This window comes from Guillardia theta (genome assembly GCF_000315625.1).
Source record: "Guillardia theta CCMP2712 unplaced genomic scaffold GUITHscaffold_57, whole genome shotgun sequence".
Taxonomy (NCBI): Eukaryota; class Cryptophyceae; order Pyrenomonadales; family Geminigeraceae; genus Guillardia; species Guillardia theta.
The window spans coordinates 41,995-65,249 of record NW_005434617.1 but is presented as its reverse complement, the minus strand read 5'-3'; the positions used below and the strand labels follow the sequence as shown (position 1 = coordinate 65,249).

The following is a 23,255-nucleotide window of genomic DNA, read 5'->3' as shown; positions in this document are numbered from 1 at the left end:
AGTTCGTGAATCAATGGAGAACACTATCAAAACGGTACTAAGTGGCTAGATTATAATTTTTGCTGTAGAATGTGATGATTGCTTGCTCAGTTGGAACTCGAGAAAGCTTCATGGCATAGAGAAAAGGCTTTGCTGGAACAAAAACAGAATGAGAAAAGTTTGAACACTGGAGGAGTGAACCCCGACGAAATGTTGCTGAAGAGGGTGGAAGCTGAGTTTGAGATGCTGAAGCTTGAGAAGGCCAGAATGCAGGAAGCCTTGCGCGTGGCTGAAGAACGCGAGCTTCAACTTTTCCAACAGCTGGAGCAGGAGAAGATGTTGTCACGTATGGTGATGCACCCGCAACAAGCTCATTTCCTCCAAATGTTCAGGCAGAGGGAGCAGATGGCTCAGATGGGTATGCCAGCAAACGTCCAGATGAACGAATCGATGATGCATGGGCGGATGGAGGAGTCCGGCGGTGTCGGAATGGGCATGCCGCCCCCAAATCGAGGGCCAGTGGTTGACATGAACAACGTCATGATGAATCCCTACTTGCAGCAGATGCAAATGCAGCAGATGCATCAGCAGATGCAATCGATGAACAACATGCAGGTACCAGCCTGTCTGTTTGTTCGCTTGTTTGAGATTTGCCTTGACAGGGCCACGACATGCAGCACATGCAGCACATGCAGCAGCCTTCTCAGCCCCAACCCCAGGCCTCGCAGCCTTCGGCTCCGGTGCCAAACCAGGGGGGCGTTCAGCCGCAAGCTGCTGCTCCTCAGATAATTCCGAACAAGCAACTCCCGCAGGACGTGGATCCCAGCATCACTTTTTCCGTGCCGGGGGTGGGGATGGCTCGGTCTGGCGTGCCGCAAGCCCCCATTCCAAGCACTTACGAGGTGCCATCGTCTGAAGGCACCTGGCAAGGTGATGGAAACGGAAAGCCTGCCGTAAGACCGACAGGGGCCCCGCTGGCTGACCCACAGATGGACATGAAGAGCGGCAACATTAACAATCAAGATGCTGGCGCCAGCGCAAGAGCTTTGCAGGGCACTATGGTCAACAACCAGAACTCCAAGGCGATGGCCAAAGCTCCCGCTGACTCAGATGCGATGCTGCAGCAACGCAAGAGGGAGCTTCTTTCGCTCAAGAAGAGCTTGGGACATCAGGAGTACTTCGACTTGGAAAACATGAGCGTTGCACAGCTTGAAAACGCCATCAAGCGATTGCAGGAATCAGGTGATCTCAGTCTAATTCAAGCCAGTCAGATTCACTCGGAGTGTCCAGTAGGAAATAAGAAAGGGGCTCAAAGAACGTCGACCAACGACAACGTCGCTCGACCAGGAAAGTCTTGGTTTCCTCTCTTGCATCGCCGGCCATTGTGTTTGTGATGCAGTAACGAGCTGTGGTGCAGGCGATGACTGGGAAGTCGTTCACACAACCAAGAAAAAGGAAGCTCCTTCGATCGTCGATGAAAAGCTGGTGACTGCTGCCTTTAGAGATTTGATATACCGATTTTTATGTTTAGTGAAACCCTGCACAGGTGAAGACGTTCAATGTTAGCGACAAGCTCAACGTCATCAACGGGAATTTGCTCCGTGGCCTTGCACTCTATCACAATGTTATCGATCAGAAGTAAGACCTCTTTTCCTTGCGTCGAGCCTTGTGGGTTTGATCGTTTGCTCTCTGCAGGTACGAATCCTTCCTGGTCAACTTCATCAACGAGCAGCTGGCACGGTGGGTTGTTTCACTTCTCGATGCCGGCTCTGAATCCTTTGGGCGTGAAGTGGCAAGAGGAAGGAGCTCAAAGGGGCTACATACGTGCCAGCTCACAAGGGCTCGAAACGAGGCGCCCAGCTCCACTACGGCATCTTCTGCAACTATGCCGATGTAGAGGATCACGGTGTCGCAAGACTTGGGACTGATACTCCTTGTTTCCAGAACTCGGCCGGGGGGAAGGATGTCGAGCCTCTGCCTGAGGTGCTGTTGGACCTGTCGTCCACTCTTATCACGGAGGGCATCATCCCACCCAACCTGGTGAGCAAGGCAGCCTGTCCTCTCCTCGGGATGATTCTTTCGCAGAAACCCAACACTGCCGTGGTGAATGTGTATGAGGAAGGCGATCAGCTACAGCCGCACGTGGACAGCAAGGACTTTCTCCGGCCGATCTGGTGGCTGCCATTGTTAAGGCACCGGGTCCTGCTGCTGACACTTGTGGCCCCAGCACAATCTCGCTGCTCTCGGAGGCTGATGTGGTCTTCGGGGACAACGGAGGACGCATCGAGCTGCACCCCAACGGCCAGCTCGACGGCTACAGCTTCCAGCTGCCCCGCCGGTCTGTGTTGCTAGCAGGTGAGCCGAACCGTTGAGCGCATGCAAGGCCGAAGGCTCATAACTTGCGAGCAGATGACGTGGCCGCCAATGACGTACAGCATGCGATCGCCCCCTTGAAGTCTCGTCGCATGAGCGTCACGTTCAGACGTCACCCCCAGCTTAGGTAACCCGGTCATCCTATTGCAGTGCTGCGGCTAGTCGGCCCAGAGTCCGGCGGCCCCGGTCTCCGCCGCTCGGATCGGACAGTGCCCCTCAACGGCTTCAACGCGATTGGTTTTGGGATTTTTTCGTGGAAAGTCTGGTACAAGAGACGATTTCAGTTTATTGTTTTGCCTAAACGATGGCCCATCCTTATCCGAGCCTGCCCCGTGTGTCATTTTCCACTCATCTACCGCCCTCAGAGCCACTTAAACGCCGCCGCCAGTGCAGTGACCGTGTCATTAGACTCGTTCAGTTACCGGGCCGGGCTTTCTGCCGCCTCCGAGTGACTCCGGCGAGGCAGCCTGGGCTAACCGTGACTGACTAGGCTGATCGGTGAAGAACTTCAAGGCATCAAGGGCCCGGGGGAGCCTCGGAGGCTCGCCGCGGTGTCAGCCGACTCGAAGATCCATCGAGCCCCCGGCCCCGGCCCGCGGCCTTCATGCCGCCATTATCGGACGGCGCCCGACTGGTGGTTCTTTGAAGTCCCGGCGGCGACCCAACCCCGGCCGCCGGCGATCATCCGATCGGATGATCCGAGTCCCAAGGCTCGGCGAGTCGGGGCCAGTGACTGAGGCCGGGCAGGGCTACGTTGCGGTACTGGGACGGCCGAGCAGTGGACAGTGAGACTCGGAGGCTTTGAGTGACCATCAGACTCTGTCGCTGCCACTGTGCCCCCCGGGCGGCTGCCGCTGAGTGCGCGGCCGGGCCGCGCCCGACGGCACAAAGTTTTGACGCGGGAGTCTTTCTTTATTGACTGAAAAAGAAGGACAAACCGGAGCAAACAAAGGAGGGGGAGGATAAAGCCTACAAAGTCAAACGGTTTGAGGTGTCAGGGCTAGTCATTTCTTTTTAGCTCGCAGCTTGACCATTGTATGCTGGAAGTCTGCAAGGAGGGAAGAGGGGGAGGAGGGGAGGGAAGAGGATGATGATGATGAGGAGGAGGACGTGACGTCACGAGAGGCAGCGAGCCCCGAAGATGACAAGTTCCTCCCAGCTCTTGATGACCTGAAGGCCCCCGAAGGGAGAGGAAGAGGAAGAGGAAGAGGAAGAGGAAGAGGAAGAGGAAGAGGGCGGGGCAAAAGCGGAAGGGAGATGGAGATGGAGACGGCGAGGCGAGCAGAAGGGAAGAGGAGAGGGGGAGGGGGAGGGGGAGGGGGAGGGGGAGGGGGTTGCAAGGATCGAGAGTCGGGTAGATGGAAGGGATACGGCAGAAGCGAGTCCCGTGGAACAGGACAGGGCCGAGGACGAGGCACCATGTCACAAGTATGAAGACGAAGAGGCGAGAGGAGCAACGTTGGGAGGAGGAGGAGGAGGAGGAGGAGGAGAGTTGGGAGATTGCGTTGCCGCCGCAGGCAGCGACGAAGCTGATGGAGACCGAGGAGGCGAAGACGACTGGGCGGCAGGGGATGGAAGGAGCGCGGAGACGAGCTCTTCCGTCGACACGTTTGAAAATCCCAGCCCTCTGCAGTACGACGTCAAGGAGGAAGCGAGGGCGACGCGGCAGCAACGAGATCATGTGCAGGAGAAGGAGCAAGGGAAGGAGCTTCCTGACAGGCCGTCCTTTCGTGACGACAGCCTGTTCTTCTCCAACCTCCAGCGAGCAGAAGTAGATGCCGATGCCGAGACTTGCTCCTTCCTGCCAGAGATCAGCAACTCCCCGTCCGTCGACTCGACCTTCGACTGCGTTCCTTCGCCCATCGACCCCGACCGATGCGAGAAGCTCGACGAGCCGACGAGGAAGAGACGCGACGTGCTCGTTACCTTCGCTGCGAGTGATCAGCACCAGATCCTCTCTCCTCGCCTCGGGTCGGAGCATCGGCAGCGCACAGAGCTGAGGGTGAGGGCTGGGGCGGCCCCCGCGATGAATCCTGACGTGAGTGAGGACGGAGGACTGAGAGTGGGAGGTAACGATGGCAGCAGATGACAAGGGAGATGGAGAGAGAGATCGCTGAGCTGAGGGCAAGGTTGATTCCTCGCCTCTGCTCTGCTCGCCTCTGCTCTGCTCTGCTCTGCTCTGCTCTGCTCTGCTCTGCTCTGCTCTGCTCTGCTCTGCCCTGCTCTGCTCTGCCCTGCTCTGCTCTGCTCTGCTCTGCTCTGCTCTGCTCTGCTCTGCTCTGCTCTGCTCTGCTCTGCTCTGCTCTGCTCTGCTCTGCTCTGCTCTGCTCTGCTCTGCTCTGCTCTGCTCTGCTCTGCTCTGCTCTGCTCTGCTCTGCTCTGCTCTGCTCTGCTCTGCTCTCTTCTTTCATTCCATCTGAGGTCCCTTCAGGGTTGCCCAACAGGATCTCGAGCTCGAAAAGGATCAGGAGCTGTTCCATAAGGTAGCCTTGCTAGATCATATGACCCTTGCCAGTTGACCTCTTCTTCCTCCTCCCTTCCCCCTTCCCCTCACCTCTCACGTCTCCCGTTCTCCTCTCCCCTTCTCCTCATGTTCCAATTCTCTACCCCGCTGCTTCGTTCCCTCCTCCTGTCGTCCTCCCTTCCCTTCTGCTCCTTGTGTCTTCCCTCCTTACTTTCTCCTCCTTCTCCCCAGAGCTCCAACGCGGTAGAGGAGTTGACGACGTACGCCGAGTACCTCGAGACGGTTGTGAAGCACCAGGAGCGGAGGATCAAAGAGCTCCAAGCGGCAAAGAGGACCTCTGACCCCCTTCCCATCTGCAGCCGCTGCCATGGCAGCATGTCGGTGAGCTCCCTGACCTGCGACGCCCTCGGTGACAGTCCGAGCAGGGGGATGGCGGGAGCCTTGAGATCTCGACGGGAAGGTGAGGAAGGGGAAGGGGAGGGCGGGAGGCTCGCTGAAGTGTCTGGGGGAAGTAGGAACCTGTCGCGTCTGAAGGAGACGAAGGAGGAAAAGTCTTCCTCCCCCCCCGAGAACTTCGCCTGGCTCCTCCACAAGCTGGACTCGCTTTTGAGCAGCGAGAAGGAATCGATTCGCAAGGTCAGGACCCTCTCTGTCCTCTCCGATACTCGCAACCGCCTAGCAAGGTAACTCCTCCTCCTCCTCCTTCACCTGTTCCTCTTCTTGCTGCTGCTGCTGCTGCTGCTGCTGCTGCTCCTCCTCCTCCTCCTCCTCCTCCTCCTCCTCCTCCTCCCAACATCTCACAGTTTTCTTGCCTCCCTCCTCTCACCTAGACCTCCAGGGACTTCGGCGGGGTTGACCGCGAGCCCGAGTGGCATTTCGGGGGAGAGCTCCTCCTCCGCATCCACAACACCGACCGGGAGATCCAATCGCTCCTCACCCACTTAGAGACTGAGAGCTTGCGGGCTGACGAGGCCTCCTCCCCGTCCAGGGGGCCGGCCAGTCAGCCGCGTACCCTTTGAAGCCTCTGGATCGTCATCGTTGCCCCAACTATCTCCTCCTGATCATCCCCCCAACCTACATCCCCTCCTCTCCTGCTTCCTCCCCCCCCCCCTTCCTGCTCCTTTCGCTCCCGCCTCCTCTTTGACAACAGGAGATAAAATACTCCGCCCATCAAGGAAAGAAATGAAATTTTCATCCGACAGATACCTCCTCCTCCTCCTCCTCCTCCTCCGTTGTCTACGATGCTCAAACGTCATCTCCTCCCTCTCCGCCGAAGTCGATCTGGAGTGATAGTGAGGAGGGGCTTGAAGAGGGAGCAATAAGGTACCTCATCCGCATACTCCCCTTGATCCTCCTCCATTGCCAGCCTGAAGTTACATCATTTCTCCTCTCGCTTCCTCCCTCCCACAACTCCCTTCTCCTTCCCCTTCTTCTCCAGCATTTCCCGCTTCTTCCCTCCCCTTCTTCCTTGTATTCGACTCCCCCGTCCCCTGTCCTTCAATTCTCCATCTTTCTCCCTTTCTCCTTCCCTTCCGTTTCCCTCCCCGCCATTCCCTCCCTCTCGTCTCCTTTCGCTGTCTTACCTCGCATACTCAATCTTGGCGTAGCGATCCCAGTCAGTGAGCTCGGGCGTCGCTCGCTCGTTGAAGATTTGACCAGGATCCTTCTGCAAGTCTTGCGGTCAGAAAAGGAGGAGGGAATGAGGAGGAGACAGTGAGGGGAATGAGGAGGAGGAGGAGGAGGTTGAAGGATGAGGATGAAGAGGGTGAGGAGTTCACAGGAGGATGAGGAGCTGATGGAAGAGGAGGGGGAGGAGGGAGGAGGAACGCCACAAAGATAGGAACGAATGCGAGGAGCAGCGAGATCGCGCGGGGCAAAGGGTCAGGGGGGACCGGGAGGGTGTTTAAAGGGCAAGTAGAGGAGGAGAGCACGAGAGCAACGTACCTGATCGTACTGGATGAACTTGGTGAGGTTGAACAGCACGTTGAAGAAGACTCCCGGCTGCTTGCAGCGCTTGAGGTCCAGCATCGAGATGTATCCCTCCCTCGCCGGCTGTCACCGGGTCAGCTCCCTCCCTCCCCAGCTAAGTCTCAGCTGACCTTGACCATGTCGGTCATCTGGCACAGGATGTCTTCAAACTGCACGACTTCTTGCGCCAAGCAGTCCATGCGATGCAGCTGGAAAGCAGCTCAATCCATCGTAGACCTCCAGAGGCTGCGAGAGAAGCAGGACCAAGGAGAGGTAGCGAGACAGTAGCAGGGAAGTGAGCGAGGGAAGGATGGGAGGGAGGAAGAGCGAGGGGGAGAGGTGGGAGTAGGGAGGGATGGAAGGGGATGATTTAGCTACCTGCTCCTTGTAGAAATATTCCATCTCATGTGGGGTGATGTATCTGCTCGCCGTCACTTCCTCCTCCCTCCCTCCCCTTCCCTCCTCCTACCCATCTCCGTCGAGGTCGATCCCCCTGAACCAGTACCGGATTGCAGTCTCTGCGCGCCTCTGTCAACATCCTTCCCGATCCCCTGGCTGCCTCACCAGAGTGCTTGTCCTCTTCCGATAGGAGCAGCCATATGAAATCCTGATACCCCAGCTTGTCCGGCTGCGCATCTCTTAGCGGGGACGGCAGGTCAGGACTCACTCACAGTCCCCGATGACAACGGCTTGCAAGCTCCCGAGAAGATCCGATCGACGATGCGATATGTCAAGGCGTAGTTGGAGAGCTTGACCAGGTCATCTCTGCCAGCCTTCTAGTCACTCCCTTCCCCGCTCGGTGCATCCTCCTCCTCCTCCTCCTCCTCCTCCTCCTCCTCCTCTTCCTTCACCACCCTCTCCCAGAGTCTTTGCACCTATCCAAAAGGAAATCGTGATCGTTGTCAAGTTCCCAGAACTTGCAGTAGAGGACGTAGAAATGCTGAGGTAGAGGGTCAGGCCGAGCTCGTGGTCAGAGGAGGCTCTTACCTCATACGAGAAGTAGTCCAGCACCTTGTTGATGTCCGGCTCCTCGTCCACGTACTTGAGAACTTTGACGAGGTTGGACTTGACAAAGTCCAGCTGGAAAGCGTCAACGGTCGCAACTCTGATCGAGGGAGGTCACTTGTGTCATCTTGTCATTCTCAGCTCGATTGTTGACGTAGAAGATCCTCTCCACGACACACTCCAAGTATCTGATAGCGCAAGCGTCAAGCACCAGACAAATGCTATCCCTTCTCTCCCTCCTTTCTTCCCTTTCTCTTTTTCATTTCCCCATCCTCCCTCCCTCCCTTCTTCCCTTTGTTCCCTTCCTCACCCCCCCTTCCCTTCCCCTAAAAGCAATTCATAAGGCGGATATCAGACCTATCTTGGAACTCTGGGGTTCCCTTAAGGAAGTCAAGTCCTGGCAAGACGATAAGACATACGGAGGAGGAGAAGGCAGCGGCACGAGGCACCAGGGTGAGTGTCGAGCAAGAAACGAAGGTGCTTCATCCAGTCCTCGCGGGTCACGTAGTTCGATCCCTGACCCTTCAAGAGGTCAAAGAGACGCGCCTGCACTCCCAGCTCAATGACTCAACAGGTTCCAGCTGCTCCTCTCACCTCCGGCTTCTTGTGCTTCATGCTGATTTCACCCAATCATCGTCAGCTCAGCACACAACGTGACACGCATCGTGGCCTTTACCTGTTTTCCCACCAAAACCTGCATTTCGCCTGCGAGAAGTTTCAGCGGGAGGGATGAACGAGTAGCTCTCAGCGTGCCTGCGACACTTTCGTCTCATCGCCCGCAAGCTTCTCGAAGAGCGTTGGGGCCAGGAAGGAAGGGTAGCCGCAAACCTATTGCGACTTCATCAATTCTCGCCTCCGCTCGCTGTCCTGATACCTTGGTAGCAAACGAAATGAAGTTCTCGCTGTTGAGGCCCTCAGGGTTTGAGTTGAACAGCTGTGTCATCTCCTCCAATTCCTGGTCAATCAACTCAGTCTCCTCCCCTTGCAGGCAAGCCTGACGTACAAGCTTTGCAGCTCCGAGAACATCGTCGGAAGGCTGTTTCGGATTGTAGAAGCGAGGTAAGCTGAGCGATGCGTCCGGTTTCCTGCTGACTTCAAGATCAGACGACGACGAGAGGTGGAAGCAAGTCGACCTTGCCGCTGGGTGCTGCTTGTCCTGCATGACAGCGTCTTCTTGGTGAGGGGCATGATGTAAGTCTCCGTCCTTTCCCAACTCCTTGCTTAGGTTGCCTGCAGCAAGGGGAGTGAGAGGCACGACCAGCAGTCAGAGCAACGAGAGCGCGACCATCTTTTGTGTCCATCCACATCCCTTCCTGTTCCAGCAGACAAGCGTTATGCCTGTGACTCCACAGCAACGAGACATACTCGATTGTTCTCCGGCGAATGTTTCGGCGATCTTCCTATTTGGAGTCGTCAGGTGGGACAACCTGAACGAGTCTACTCACCCGTCGGCGATCTCGGAGGAGGAGAGGCAAGATTCTTGCCCGAGGTCTGTGCGTGAAGGTGAGAGAGTTTCCCCTGGAACTATCCCTCCTACCTTGTCCTCCGCATTCGGGCTGGTGAAGCCTGGAAGCAGAGCTGGCAAGTGAGGAGCAGAGACGGGGGGACAGGAGTATCACCTGAACCCACAGAGCCGATGGGCTTCCCTTTGCGAACATTTGACAGCAAGCTCAGCACAAACTGTTGGGCGTCGGGGAGAGACAGCCAATGACTGAGCGGTCAAGTCAATGGCAGGTAACCGTGTGGCGCGCGGAAGGGGAGGGAGGGAGAGGGAGAGGCAGGGATGTCAGAGGGCAGGGATGACAAGCATCGAGGAGGAGGGAGGGCTACAGGAATAGTTCGTCGAGCTTCGCCTGCGATGAGGGTACTAGCCGCTCCTCCTGCGCCGCCATCCTGCCAAAATTCTCACGTAGAGACGGAAAGATCCTCATTCATCGCTGCAATCTGCGGCCTTTTCTCTTGATCAGCGCTCCCTGTGTCCTATTGTTCTGTTTGAATTACTGTCTGCGTCATAGAAGCCCTTTTGGCCCTGCCAGATGACGTAACCTCTCATGGTTACAGCTTCAAGCAGAAATTCATCTCTCCTCGCCTCTCCCTTCCAGCACAGCATCACAAATTACGATGCTTGTCAGATGTTATCACCTCATTTTCCTGATCCTTTTGTTGTATACACTCCGATCCTCTCCTCATTCTCTCTCATCACTTCTCCCTCCCCCCCTGTGCCCTTAACTATCTCATTTTTTGGGGGCATCGCCCTACTCTCTCTATCGCTCCTTGCCCTCCTCCTTGCCCGTCTCCCTTGCCCTCCTCTCCCTGCTTTCGAACCATTGCTTCCTTCTCTTCTCAATCTCTAGCATCGACCCTTCTCTCTTCGCTCCTTGTCTCTGCTTGCTTCCTCCCCTTCCTCCCGTCCGCCATCCCACAGCCTCCCGCGCCTAAACTTTTCATATTCGAAACTTCAAACTTCAGTTCAACGATGTTCAGACTTTCGGACGAACTTCCAAACTCAAACTTTTAGTTTCAAAGTACGGTATAACAGGAAGAGAAAAGACATTGCCACGGAGAGCGGCGTGGGGCCGGGCGGCGCCGCGGCGGGCCGCATGACTTGAACCGTCCGACGGTCGGCCCGGGCCCGGGGCTGGCCCCCGGTCACCGTCACCGGGCCCGGGGTGACCCTCATCATCGAGTCACTGGCCGCCGGGCCCCGTGAGCAGTGAGAGTCACTCCGATCCGGGCCGATCGGATCATCGGCGCCGGGCGAGTCCGATCCGACGACTCGGATCGGACCCGGCCGCCGGGGGAGCGGCCCGCCGCCTGTCGGAGTCAGACTGACTGGCCTTTTACTTTATGTTAAGTTAAAATTCAGTACGAGGACAATTGTCATAATGACCACCCCACCCTACTAGCCGAGTCACAGTGCCCTTCAAAAAATGTACTGTTCCTTATGACGACCCTACTTCCAGGGGGACCAAAAAGCCTACTGAGTCGGGGTACCTGGCCTACTTACCACCCCACCTACACTGATATGAGGTTTTGTTGGGGTACTAGGGTCACTCATGAAAGTTAATCGGGCGGCTCACCTTGGAAGTCCAAGTACCCACCCCCTGTGATTAACATTTTTACAATAGATCACGGACTACCACCCCTCACAAAGATACTTGGTACCCCTTGATTTTAAGTACATACCGAGGTGTGGGTAGGGTGGAGGGAGTGGGGGGGTATGAGGTGTTGCCTTTAAAAAGGTTGAAAGCATACAAGGGGGTGGACGTAATGGGAGGGGGTAGTTCTACTGTCATTTCAGGGGGTGGGGGTCCTCTGGGGCCAATGGGCTCATTGTGTTCTCGCTACCCACCCCTTCCTAATGCAATCAGTTGCAAACTGCCACTGCCATGTACCCCACCCCCTAAAACCGATTTGATTTATCACTCGAGGAGGGGTTATGAAAAGTCAATTCACCTACCCTCATCTCACAGTACCCCACCCCCTGTCCCTCGTATCTCGGAGTGAACGCTGGAAAGTTGTGGACCCGCTGCTATCACATCGAGTACCCTGGCTTTTCCCATCAATTTCACTGCAAGTACCGGGTATATTAGGAATAATTTTGAAGACCACCCGTCTTGCTAGCTCATGACCCCCATTCAACCAAAGACAACCCCACCTACCCGATTTTCCTTGTTGTGAGGCGCGAGCGAAGAGCAAGGCAACATGGTAAGGCCGGCGGCATCGCGAGAGAACAAGAACTTCGCTCCCAAGTTCGCCATGGCTATCACTACCTCCACTCCGGTTCTGAACGACATGGTGGCTCGCAGCGGCCCCTTCTCTCTCTACTCCTGTCTCTGCGAGTGCTGCCCTTCTGCCGTGCGCTTGCACACAGGAGGAGTGAAGGATGGGCTGAGCGAGACCGAGTTCAACAAGGCGCTGCAGGCTGCTGGGTTCGAGAGGGAAAGGGACAGAAGAGGAAAGGCCCTCAACAAGCTCGATGACCCGCTGGGCGCTGGCATGTACCTGTTCAGCTATCGCAGGTGGAGGAACCCTAGTGATCCTGGGGACAGGGCAGCGCTGGAAGATGCTCACGACGAGCTCTGTGCTCAGTTCCCGTCGAACATGCAGCACTGTGATCTTGACAGGTTCCTCAAGGTTGTATCCTCCTTCTGCGAAGTATGGGCTCCCAACGCTGGCAGAGCGAAGAAGAGGCCCAGGAGCACATGGAAGCTGTCAGGACAGGAGGAGGTTATCTCCCCAGTCAACCATGACGTTTCCTCGCCTGGTTCGTGCGCGTCGCCATGCGTCTCCCCTCCTAGCAACAAGGTGCAAGAGAGCAGCAGGATACTTGAGGAGTGCAGGAGCGAACAAGGTGCCAGGGACTGCTTCCGGCGGACAACGTCGAGCGGGGACCGCTACAGGTCAGGAGGAGATTCGGAGCACATCAGGCTGCCTTCCGTCGCATCCCTCGTTCTCAACTCGAACCCCTCCAGCCCTCTTGCTGGCTCGGAGTGCTCTAGCCCGCTCGCGCGTCTCACGCAGCAGGCGAGGGATCCTCTATCTCTTCAGAACCAGATCAATCTTGAGCTGCTCAGCCTCTACAGCAGCGGTAGCAGCTCGCTGAGTTCCCCCACCAGCTCCGTCCCCCCGAGCATCAGCGTGGTAAAGATCCCCTGCGGATTCAGCGGTTCTTCCTCCTTGGGCTACAATCCGTCTCCGCTTTCACTGCAGACACTGGCTGGGTTGCTCGCCAAGCACCAGGTACCGCAGGGCATCCAGCCCTATGAGCCGCACCTCCTGTCTAACGGCCTGATCCTCCCCAAGCTCAACCTGCTGCAGGGGCAGGGGCGCTAGGATGTGGTTCCTCCTCCCCCTCTTCTCCTCCCCCGACTCGTGTACATGTCTCTTAGGTCGCTGCTGCCCCTCCCAGCGACTCCCTTGATAAACTTCATTTCGAAGCATTGATTTAACTTAAAGTGATAAACACTCTTGTGAAAGTGCACCCCTGCTCCTCCTGCTCCTGCTCCTGCTCCTGCTCCAGCTCCAGCTCCAGCTCCAGCTCCAGCTCCAGCTCCAGCTCCAGCTCCAGCTCCTGCTCCTGCTCCCGTCTTGAGAACTAGCGAGACCTGCCAACGACGCTGGGCAGTCTACTGCCATTGACGTTGCTTCTGGTAAAGCCCTTCATGGCTTCCAGGGTGCCCGTTTGCTTCTCGATCACCCGCTGCTTCGAGTCGAGGGCGATCCGCAGGTCTTTACACCTCCTCACCTCCTCCTGGAGCTGCTCCCTGTAGTAGTTCCGCTCGTCCTCGATCTGCTTGATGTACTCCACAGTCGGGTGGTCAGCGAGGTCGCTCAGCACCTGCTGCTCGATCTGCGCGCGCAGCTCGTCGGCCGTCTGCGCTGACTTCCTCTCCGTCGCCGCGAGCTTCTCCTTGAGCGAGGAGACCTCGAGCCGCAGGCGGTTCGCCTGCTCCTCCCCCTCTCCCGTCGGGGAGGCGATCAAGTCTGGCCCGGCGCTGCCAGTAGGGTTCTTCTCCGAGAAGGAGATGTTGAGGCCTGTCGGGTGCGCCTTGATGAAGTCGTCGGCTCGCTTGCGGTACTTAGACAGGTCGCGCAGCACCTCAGGGCTCATCAGCTGCGGTTTGTCTTTCTGGGGGATCTGGACGGCCTTGATGCCGGACTTCTCGTAGACGGGGTAGAGGCCCTTCTCGAAGTTGGCGATGACGGTGGCGAGGGCGTTGCAGTAGTCGAAGAGGTAGAGCGCATGGCTCTCTAGCGAGTTCACCTGCGCCGTCCTCTCTGTCTTGTACTCCTCGAACTCTGTGATAAAGTTCTTAAGGTCCTCGTTCTTCTTGTTCAGCCAGTACTCGTACTGCTCCCGCTGCAGCCCAAGCATCTTCTCGCTGTTCTCTGCCGCCTTCCTCAGGGCCTCCGTCAGCTCTGCGTCTTTCTTCGCTGAAGCCTGCTGGATCGTCGCGTCCATCCCTCGCAGCTTCTCCGAGTCGAGCTTCAGCTTCTCTGGTACCGACCGCAGGGCCGCGTCCATGTCGTTGATCAGCCTCGAGTTGTTCTGGCTGAGCTGCTCGATCTCTCCCTCGAACTTCGCCTGCTGACTCTCAAGCTGCATCTCAAGGCTCTGCACCTTGGAGTTCGACTCCTCCTGCAGGCTGAAGAGCTTCTGCCTGTAGTCTTCAATCTCCCGTTTCAGGCGCTCCTCATTCTTCCTGCTCGCCTCCTGCGCAGCGCGAAACTCGTTGTTCTTGCGCACGAACTTCTCCTTCATCTCCTTGCTCATCGCCTGCCATCACAATCTCATTATCGCGCCCTCCCATCCTCCCATCCTCTTCTAACCTGAGCTTCAGCCAGAGCGCTGACATAATTGTCCGACACAGCAGCCGCCGGCTTGTGCTTGTCGGCCGTATGGGCTCGCTTGGAGCCTCGGCTGGTTCCTCTCGACCCCTCTCCCTTCTCGTGCTCTCCTCCTGCAACATGCTTCCCGTCCTCCACCTCGGACGCAGCCGTCTCGATGCTGCTTCCCACCATGCTTGCCCTCTGCTGCAGCTTCTCTTCGTAGTGCTCCTTCTGTGCTGCAAGCTCGTCTTTGAGCTCGGCGATCTCCCGCATCAGCTTCTCGATGATCCTCGCTTGTCCCTCGGGGTCGGCGTCGAGGTAGTTGATGTGAGGCTGCGTGATCACGTTCTTGCAGCGGTTGGCGAACTGCAACGTGTTGAGAGACTCCTCGGCGTCGACGGCTCGGGGGTGGATGGTGGCGATCAAAGTAGTGAACGAGTTGCCTCCGAGGCTGTCTTGCAGCAGGCGCGTCAGCTTCGAGTCTCGGTACGGCACGTAAGTCGCGTCCCCCTTTGCCAGCGCCATCACGACCGTTCCCAGCGTGCTCAAGCTCTTGTTGATGATCACCGCCTCCTTGGCTCGCAGCCCGGCGTCCTCGATGCCGCTGCTCTCGTCGCCCGCTCCGCTCCTCTTCAGCCTCTCGCAGCCTGCCAAGTCGACCAGGTTGAGCTTCCCGCTGATCGTCTCTCCGTCTCCTCGGCCGCTCTCGGAGACAACCGTGAGCGTGAGGATGGTGTGCGAGCGAGACGAGTGCTCGTTCATCAAGGTCTGGTAGGTCTGCCGGTGGTTCAGCCCGTTCTTGACCAACGCCAGCACATCCTCCACGTTGTGCACCAGCACACTCCGCAAGTCTTGCACGTAGACTCCACCGTTCTTGTTCTCTCGGATCTCCAGGTCCACTGGGCCCTCCCCCTGCTTGTCGCTCCGACGACTCGACGCCGTTCCCGGGCGGGAGTTGGGCCTGCTGCCTTGGTTGCCTTCCACTTTGACCTCGCCGTCCGCCGAGCTGATCTGGACGAGATCTCTTATCTTGTCGAGGTAGAGCTCGAGGAAGGAGACGTAGACCAGCGTCTTCTGCTTCCCTGCCTTCTTCTCTATGTTGCTGAACAGCAGCTTCACTGCCTGCACTGCCACCCCCGGCTTGCCCTCCTCCCCGAAGATGGTATAGGTCTTGCCCGAACCAGTCTGGCCGTAGGCAAAGAGACAAGCGTTGAAGCCTTCCAGGACATGGTCAACCATGGCCTTGCTGCTCCGCTCGAACGCCTCCTCTTGCCCCACCCTCTCACCAAGGACGTCATCGAACAGAAACTCTCGCTCTGTGGCGTCTTCCTCTCCTCCAGCTCGGATGGAGATCAGTCCCTGCTGCTCTTCCATCACCTTCACGACTCCCTCGTCTCCCTCCTCTCCTCCTCCTGCTCGCGGCCGGCATCGCACCACCACCTTCACCCGCGCCTTCGCAGCCGACATTTCCAACTGACCCCAACGGTCTCCGTTACACCGTTACACATATCCCGGAGACGGTCCCCGGCCTGCCAGTCACGGTGGCCGCGGCCCACTGCCTGGGCCAGCTCGCTGAGCCTGTGATCGGACGGCCCGGTGACTCGGGACCGGGAGCCGCCCGGCCGGAGTCCGTGACTCAGCTCGCAGCGGCGCCGGGCCGGGGGTGAGTGAAGGTATCAGTTAAGTTTCAACGAGGGGACAGCAGTCGGCAGGATCAGCCTGTTCAACAAGTTCCGCCCGGCCGCCCCGGCGGTGGCCCGGCGGCCCGGCGGGCCGGTGGCCCTGCTGGCGGCGGCGCCGGCAGGCACCGTCACGGTGGGCCGGCACTGGTGGGCGCGCCCCGGCGCATATAGTACCGTACCGGGCCGGTCCGATCCGTGACCGTACCGCGCGGCGTGACAGCCGCCGGCTGGCAGCAGCCTGAGGCTCAGGCTGCTGCCAGGCTCACTGCAGACGGTCGCGGCGGCCTCGCCGGACTCGGAAACAGTGCCAGGCCGGGCGCGGCCCAGCCTGCCAGTGGGCCACTGTCCGAGGCAACTGGCCGCCGGGCCACCCGAGTCAGCAGGCCTCCGGGACTCTCAGGCTCTCCTGCTATGATCCGGCGATCACGCCGGCGGCACTGCGGCAGTGACGGTACGGTACGGTACTCTAAGTTACTCAAAGTGAAGTTAAAAATCAGTACGGTACGGAGGCGCCCTCGTACGGTACGGTACTGATTTTCAAGTACATAACTAGTAACCGTTTGAGTGAAAAGACTCAGTGCGTCCGCCACTGACCGGGTCGGGCTCGGAGCTTCACTCAGCGGCGGCCCCTGGCCGTCACGCTCGGACTGCGGCCCCGCGCCGCCGGCGCGGCGCCCGGCGGCCCGGCCCCCCGGGGCCGCGCGCGGCGCCGGCACTGCACAGTCCGACCGTCCTGGCACACCGCCCGGAGCATCGGCGGCCGCGGACCCCGCGGCGCAACGTCTGAGTGTCAACTTGGCAACTTCAGTACCGCTGCCCGGCCGCCCGGGTCCGATCACCGTGGCAGTGCCCGGCCGCCGCCGCCGGGCGCGGGCCGCTGACTTAACCTTTAATCGACAAAAGGACTCCCGAAGGAGTCCTGGACCAGCATGACAGGGGTCATTGATACACCCATCCAATGGGGCTGTATGAGGGTCTTAAAAAAGAAAAAAAAATCTTCCCGCCTTCCCGGAGTCCGACGGAAAGTTTGTGGCTGCTCGTTTCATCTTCCCGCCATTACAGAGTTTGCGGTCCGACAATACACTGAAACGATGGTAATGAAAAAAATGTAGCGACTACCTGCTATCTAACATGGTTTCGCCAGACTAACATACTATAACATGCCGAGGAAGAGAAAACGAATTACAGATGATTCAGACAACGGTCAAGAAATAAGTTATTCAAAACCATTCACGAGAGTCGTCAAATCACGGTGGGTTATACTCGAGACTCAAGGTAGAGAACAGATCGATTTTAGACGTGATCGACAGATGGGTATTACATATCAGTCAGATCACATCAAGAGGCAGTATGATATTCAACTGTTTTCTGATATGGGGTGGCAGGGATACAGGGAATTTACGATATGTAGTGGATGAAATCAAGAGAGCCAAATCGACCTTTTTCTGGAATGTTTTTACACTTGGAATGGAACAACATAGCCGTACAGATAACAAGTATCCAACTCTACAACATTTCTGGTCAGAGAAAAGACATCTTTTCGTTGATTTATGTAGAATTCGAGGAGACTCGCAAGCTATTGTATTCGCTGCAAATCAATATGGAACGAATTTCTACCAAGACCTGAAAGCAAATTTTACAAACCGATTGGAAAAGTTCATTGCCGAATTCTGCAAAGGAGAGTTACATATTAACCATCAGCAAGAAATCGCTGAGACGTGAAGAATGTATTGTTTCAAAGGAAAGATTACGAGTTGAAGACAGAAGTGTTTAACAGGAATAATTCACAGCAGATAGGAACCTTCATCGACCATATGAAACAACTAATTGGATTATCGGGGGACGAAGATCTTTTTAGTTTCAAATATGACAAATTTGATCATAGGTTGCAGATAAATCTGTTTGAGATAATCGAGACACACATGTTCATGTTGAAGTTCTTCGAAGATCGTGGTCTCTCGAAAAAAACATTCAAGGCAGCACCAATGTCGAAATTCGGCAGAAAACATCTAACAATCGATAATGATGTGATGTATTACATTTTGAAAGAAGCGAACAGTTTGAAACCGGGAGAAGATAAAAAATCGTTCATGAGAATAGATCAAACTTTGGAGAACTCTAAGAATTTCAGAAGGATTTTCGACTGTTCGAATCTGTTCAGAGATCAGAGAGAGGAGATTACAAGTATCACGACAGACGGTGTATCGGTTTGTTTTCGCTTCACGTTAATTGTCAAAACAATCGATGCCATGACTCGAACAGGAACCTTCATTGCGCACTACCAAATGGCTTGCCGATAGAAAAAGGGCTGAACGGAAATCGGCGAAGAAGATATCAATATCATACAAAGTATTACATGAAAATTCAGAATACCAAAGAGAGATCGAAGAATGTAAAAATTGCCCAAGGGTAATTGCGATCGACCCTGGGAGGAGCGTCATTATATCGGCCGTCGAACAATTCAGAGATGATCAACAAATAATCAGAAAAAGATTTCAGTTTTCGAGAAAACAATATTATCACGAGTCACATCTGAATCGCAATAAAAAGAAAAGAAAGACGTGGGATCAAGATATTCAATCGACATTGCACTATCTCAAGGGGTTCTCGAGTAAGTCTGGCGGCAGTCTATCAAGATTCGAAGACTATCTTCTTGCAGTTACAAGTCATTGGGAGGAGTTAACTTCGCATTATTCAAAGCGAAAATACGCCAGGATGAAATTCGACATCTACATTTCGAAACGAAAGTCAGTCGACAGGTTTATCCGTACAATGAAAGGAAAGGGAGAAATAGAACCTGTTATCGCATATGGAAATGCAAGGTTCCCGTCTACAGGACGTCGAGGAGAAAGGCCTGTACCGGTCAGGTGGATAAGAAGAAGATTCGAGAATCACTACAGAGTCGTAGATGTTGACGAATACCGTACTACCAAGTGCTGTAACGATTGTGGTTCTGAGCTCGATGTGCTTCGACGGATTGAAAATACAGGGAAAGAACCAGACGAGACCTGTAGGTTGAAAACAAGGAAAAGTGAAGTACGAGGATTGAAATTTTGCAGATCATCGAGGTAATGTCAAGTTTTGTATACTCCTGTAATTCACCTTTTCATCTAACTGTTATCGTGACAGCTGTAAAGGAAAGCCGATCAAATCCAGGGACTTGAATGCTGCACTGAATATACTCACTTGTTTCAATGTGTTTCCTGAAAGACCGAATCACCTACGTCGCCCCTGAGGTGAATTCAATGATTGTTGTCGCCCCCTCCCTACCCAGACTGCGTCCCTCGGGACTCGATGCCTAATTCCCTGCCTGCCTGCCTGCCCGGTGCCTGCCTCCATTATGATCCGATGTTTACGACATGCCAGTGATCATTGAAGTGACTGACTGGCATCATTTGGTAGGATTCATGTAAGGCTCCAACAACATCCGAAGACAATTTGGCAAAAAAAACAACTGCCGTTGTATGACGGAGAGTCGCGGCTCTCAATCATACGACGGCAGTTCTGTGCGAAAACTTAGTTCGTCGTTCAGAAGGGTATTCACATATTCCGTCACATCATGAGGGAGAGTACCCGTGGTAGATAGATTCGTGGCGTTTATCTATTAAAGTTTCGTCCGTGCCGACCCCAAGTTCGACTTCCGATGCAGACCCCTTCCATGATGACCTCCACCCCCAAATATCCAGTCGATTACCCACGAAATGTCCCAGTTTCTTGTTCCTTAGATGGACCCCCACCCAGTGAATACCATCTTGACACCCATGGACCCCAAAATAACCCCTACCCCTACTCTAGTACCCCCACCTCCTCCCCGTGGTCCATGGTCACAACCGTCTTCTGTTGTCATTTCACCCCTTTCCGCACTACCCCCTGTCATCAACTACCCCACCCACTATTTCCTCCCCAAAGTTCCTGCCATCAACTACCCCACCCACTATTTCCACCCTAACGCTCCCAATTTTGAAGGGTTTGACTACCCCACCCCTTTCCTATTGCTCACGACCATAACCTCATGGTAGGGTAGTAGTAACAATGTACCTCACCCCGATGTCATATCTCCATACCGTACCCCTATCTTTCTATGTACCCCTACCCCTCGCTCCACGGCCCCACCGTTTCGGTCCCTGCTACGACTGGAGTACCCCTACCCCCTCTCGTAACGGTCATTATGGGGGTGAAACAGTTTAAAAACTGGGTTGTTTCACAGTCCATGGCGGACTTCGGGACCTGGGCGCAGGAGACCTGGAACAAAATGATGACGTTGAACAAGACGAGCGATGTGCGACGGAAGGTGATGGAGAGGAGAAGGATCATGGAAGGGATGAGATGAGGAGGAAGGACAGAGACGAGAGTTGTGAGGCAGGCAGGCAGCAATCGTAAAGCAGGAGCAATGTGTAACGACTGCAGGGAAGGCGAGAGAGCGAGAGAGAATGGGAGCGGGAGTGAGAGCGCCGATAGAAAATGCATGTGAATATGAAGACAAGGATCTCGTTTGGTCGTCTCTTTCATCGTTTTGTGATGTTTGGTCGCGACATAGCGATTCGTTTCTTTGCACAAGGGAGTTTTGCGGAGTGCAACAAAGGGCAGCAGAAGAATACATGAATAAGAGGGTTGAGCGAGTTGATGGTTCGAGATGATGGAGATTATGATGATTCATGAATGTGATAAAAGAGACGTTGAGAGATGATGATCGCGGTTGTTCATGATCATGACTTTGACATGATGTTCTTTGAAAGTGTTGGTGTATGACAAATGCAAGGTACTACAAGGTTGCTGACGTCTGTCTTGTAGTCTACTTCTCCTCGCGGCGTTCCTTTGCCTGATGTGAAAGAGCCGGAGAAACGTGATGATCCTACTCCTCTCTCCCCTGCCCTCTGCCCACTTCCTCCTTGACCCCCTTCCTTCTCGTTCCTCTCTCCTCCCTGTCCCTTTTCATCCTCCTTCCTCATAACCTACTTCCTTCTTCCTTTTCCTTGCCTTTTCTCCAGTCGTTTTGTATCGCATTTTCTGAACTTTCGCTGGCAGGAGTGAAGGAGCCGATAGTTTTGATGCCCTCGGAGGTCGCGAAGAAGGAGGAGAAGAAGAAGCGCGCAGCCGTGATCCTCTGCAGCGGAGGAGGAGGAGACAGCGAGAACGTGCTGCAGTTCCTTCGCTCGCAAGGAGTGGAGGAGGACGAGACGATCTGCCTGCTGCAGGAAGGAGGGGAGAGCGAGCAGCCGACGAGGGAGGAAGTGATCAAGGCCTTCGCGACGCTGGTGGAGGGGGCAGAGGAGGGCAAACCTCTCTTCCTGTACCTTCAAGGAAGCTGCGGGACTCAGGGAGGGGAAGGCAAGGAAAGGGGCGTTGCTACGCGCAATGGCCTTGCGCTGACCTGCCGTGACATAATGCAGCACCTCCTCGTCCCCCTTCCTCCTCATGCCCAGCTCACTGCCCTGCTGGACTGCTGCGACCTTGGGTTCAAGCTGCAGTACAGCTGGGAGGACGGCGGTTGGCAGGAGGGGGCGAGCGAGGAGGAGAAGGAGGAGGTGAAGGCAGACGTCTGCGTGCTCTCGGTGCAGTCGGACGAGGATGTGAAGCTGATCGGGGACTATCCTTGCTCCTCGGGCTCCAGCTGGATGGTAGAGAGCTGCAGGGAGGCCAAGTCAGTGGAGGACCTGGCGAAGAGGATGATCGCTTCCTCCGCCCTGCATGTCACGCAGACTGTCAAGGTCTCCTCCTCCTCCTCCTCTTCCCCTCACAGGTTCGTGAGCCTCTCTCCGTCCAAGGCGCCGGCTTGGAGAGGAGCGATGCTGCTGGTCGTTTGCTCTGCCCTCCTCCTCCTCGTGGGGCTCCTCCTCCTCTCCTCGAGGACAGCGCTGCTCCACCCGGCGATACGGCAGCAGCTGGAAAGCTCGAGCGAGAGGTTGGGACTGAGGGGCCGCAAGATCGTGGCAGACGTCATGAAGCAGCTCTCGCAGATGTCCTCCTCCTCCTCCTTCTCCTTCCTGTCCTCCTCCTTCTCCTCCCTGTCCTCCTCCTTCTCCTCCCTGTCCTCCTCCTTCTCCTCCCTGTCCTCCTCCTTCTCCTCCTCCGTCTCTCCCGTCCTCTCCTCCCTGTACGCTCTCAACGTCAGCCAGCACCTCAACGACTTCAGCTCCGCCTCCTTCTCCATTGCCCGTCGGCTCGTCGTCATGCTCGACGTGGAGGCAATCAAGAGCATGAAGACCAAGGTTGACATGCGGCAGCTCCTGGCGCTCCTGACCCCAAACGCGTCCCGTCACAATCAAACCGACGGCTCCACATGCCCCGCCAAGGGATCCCAGCAGAAGAAGGCTGATGCCAACGTGAGAGCTGCCCTTGTTATGCCCTTTGATCCTCCCTCCCTCCTCCCTCCTCCCTCCTCCCTCCTCCCTCCTCCCTCCTCCCTCCTCCCTCCTCCCTCTCTCCTCTCTCCTCTCTCCTCTCTCTTCGCCCCTCCTCTCTCCTCTCTCTCTTCCATTCCCTTCCCTCCTCCCTCCTCTCTCCTCTCATTGCTCCTTCTGTGCTGATCTTGCGGCTTATGTTCCTTCTCCTGCCCCCGCTCTTTTCCTCCCTCCCTGCTTCTCTCTGTTTGTTTTTTTCATTTCCTACCTCCTACCCATTCTTCTGCTGCCCAATCCCTCCTCCTCTATCCTCCTGCTCCTTCTCCTCTATCCTCCTCCTCCTCTATTCTCTCCTCCTCCTCCTCCTCCTCCTCCTCCTCCTCCTGGTTCTTCTCCTCCTCCTGGTTCTTCTCCTCCTCCTTGTTCTTCTCCTCCTCCTCCTCCTCTGACTTCCTTTCAGGCCCTCTTCCTCTCCCTCAACTCCTCTCGCTTCCACTCCGACTTCCTCCTCCGTCTCGACCGCATGCAGCACAAGGATCGCATCATCTCTCCCGCCATGCAGGACCATCTCCTCCGTGCGTCGCTACCCAGCGACTCCTCGCTCGCCATGGAGGACGTCAAGGACCTCATCGTCTTCTCGCAGACGCTCGTGCGGCCCCTGTGGGAGAAGGAGAAGAAGAAGAACTCGACCAAGTCGACGATCCTCACTGCCCTCGAGCAAGAGCTGGTCCTCTACCAGAGTGAGTTGAGGAGGAGGAGGAGGAGGAGGAGGAGCAGCAGCAGCAGCAGGGAAGCAGAGAGGGAAGTTAGTGGGAGGGGGTGGAATAAGGGAGGGGAGGGGAGAAGGTGGTGAGAATGGCAAGTTGAGGGAGTGCAGAGGATAGCAGTAGCAGCAGCAGCAGCAGCAGCAGCAGCAGGATCCGCCATGAAGCTGGTGGGTTTGTGACGTGGCGTTGCAGACGACTCCTTCCTGCTTCACGTGAGCAACGAGAGCAACGTAGGAGAAGCTCTGGGTAGGCTCACGATGATGAACAACTTCAGACGCTGACTTGCTCTGCAGATTCCTTGATGAAAGTGAGTAGAGAAGGAGGAGGAGGACGAGGAGGAGGA

At 56.0% G+C, this 23,255-nt stretch overlaps 4 protein-coding genes across 4 annotated transcripts; 2 read left to right on the top strand and 2 right to left on the bottom strand.

The window, feature by feature from the left end:
• Positions 1–6,395: 6,395 nt before the first annotated feature.
• On the bottom strand, positions 6,396–8,732 carry GUITHDRAFT_158184 (hypothetical protein; the record flags this gene model as incomplete). The annotated part of the gene is made up of 14 exons (XM_005828632.1): positions 6,396–6,482; positions 6,761–6,868; positions 6,916–6,993; positions 7,163–7,205; positions 7,254–7,302; positions 7,349–7,412; positions 7,456–7,549; positions 7,660–7,724; positions 7,772–7,864; positions 7,908–7,977; positions 8,147–8,186; positions 8,239–8,335; positions 8,552–8,617; positions 8,664–8,732. 14 exons carry the CDS (start codon positions 8,730–8,732, stop codon positions 6,396–6,398), a joined length of 1,023 nt encoding a protein of 340 aa, XP_005828689.1.
• A 2,762-nt stretch (positions 8,733–11,494) lies between these two features.
• GUITHDRAFT_112122 (hypothetical protein) lies at positions 11,495–12,625 on the top strand (the record flags this gene model as incomplete). The annotated part of the gene is made up of 1 exon (XM_005828631.1): positions 11,495–12,625. One exon carries the CDS (start codon positions 11,495–11,497, stop codon positions 12,623–12,625), a length of 1,131 nt encoding a protein of 376 aa, XP_005828688.1.
• An 81-nt stretch (positions 12,626–12,706) lies between these two features.
• On the bottom strand, positions 12,707–15,595 carry GUITHDRAFT_153719 (hypothetical protein). Its single transcript, XM_005828630.1, has 2 exons — positions 14,123–15,595; positions 12,707–14,069 (listed from the first exon to the last, which is right to left on the bottom strand). Exons 1-2 carry the CDS (start codon positions 15,587–15,589, stop codon positions 12,888–12,890), a joined length of 2,649 nt encoding a protein of 882 aa, XP_005828687.1. The 5' UTR covers positions 15,590–15,595; the 3' UTR covers positions 12,707–12,887.
• Positions 15,596–20,487: 4,892 nt separating this feature from the next.
• GUITHDRAFT_112120 (hypothetical protein) lies at positions 20,488–23,193 on the top strand (the record flags this gene model as incomplete). Its single annotated transcript, XM_005828629.1, has 6 exons — positions 20,488–20,547; positions 20,596–20,647; positions 20,830–21,544; positions 21,917–22,127; positions 22,606–22,885; positions 23,105–23,193. 6 exons carry the CDS (start codon positions 20,488–20,490, stop codon positions 23,191–23,193), a joined length of 1,407 nt encoding a protein of 468 aa, XP_005828686.1.
• Between the last annotated feature and the right edge of the window lie 62 nt (positions 23,194–23,255).

Bases quoted from the DNA above. Each gene is read 5' to 3' on its own strand.
- GUITHDRAFT_153719 (XM_005828630.1), bottom strand. From the start codon at position 15,589: ATGTCGGCTGCGAAGGCGCGGGTGAAGGTGGTGGTGCGATGCCGGCCG. The intron at 14,070-14,122 runs GTTAGAAGAGGA...TTGTGATGGCAG, and splicing joins GCGCTCTGGCTGAAGCTCAG to GCGATGAGCAAGGAGATGAA.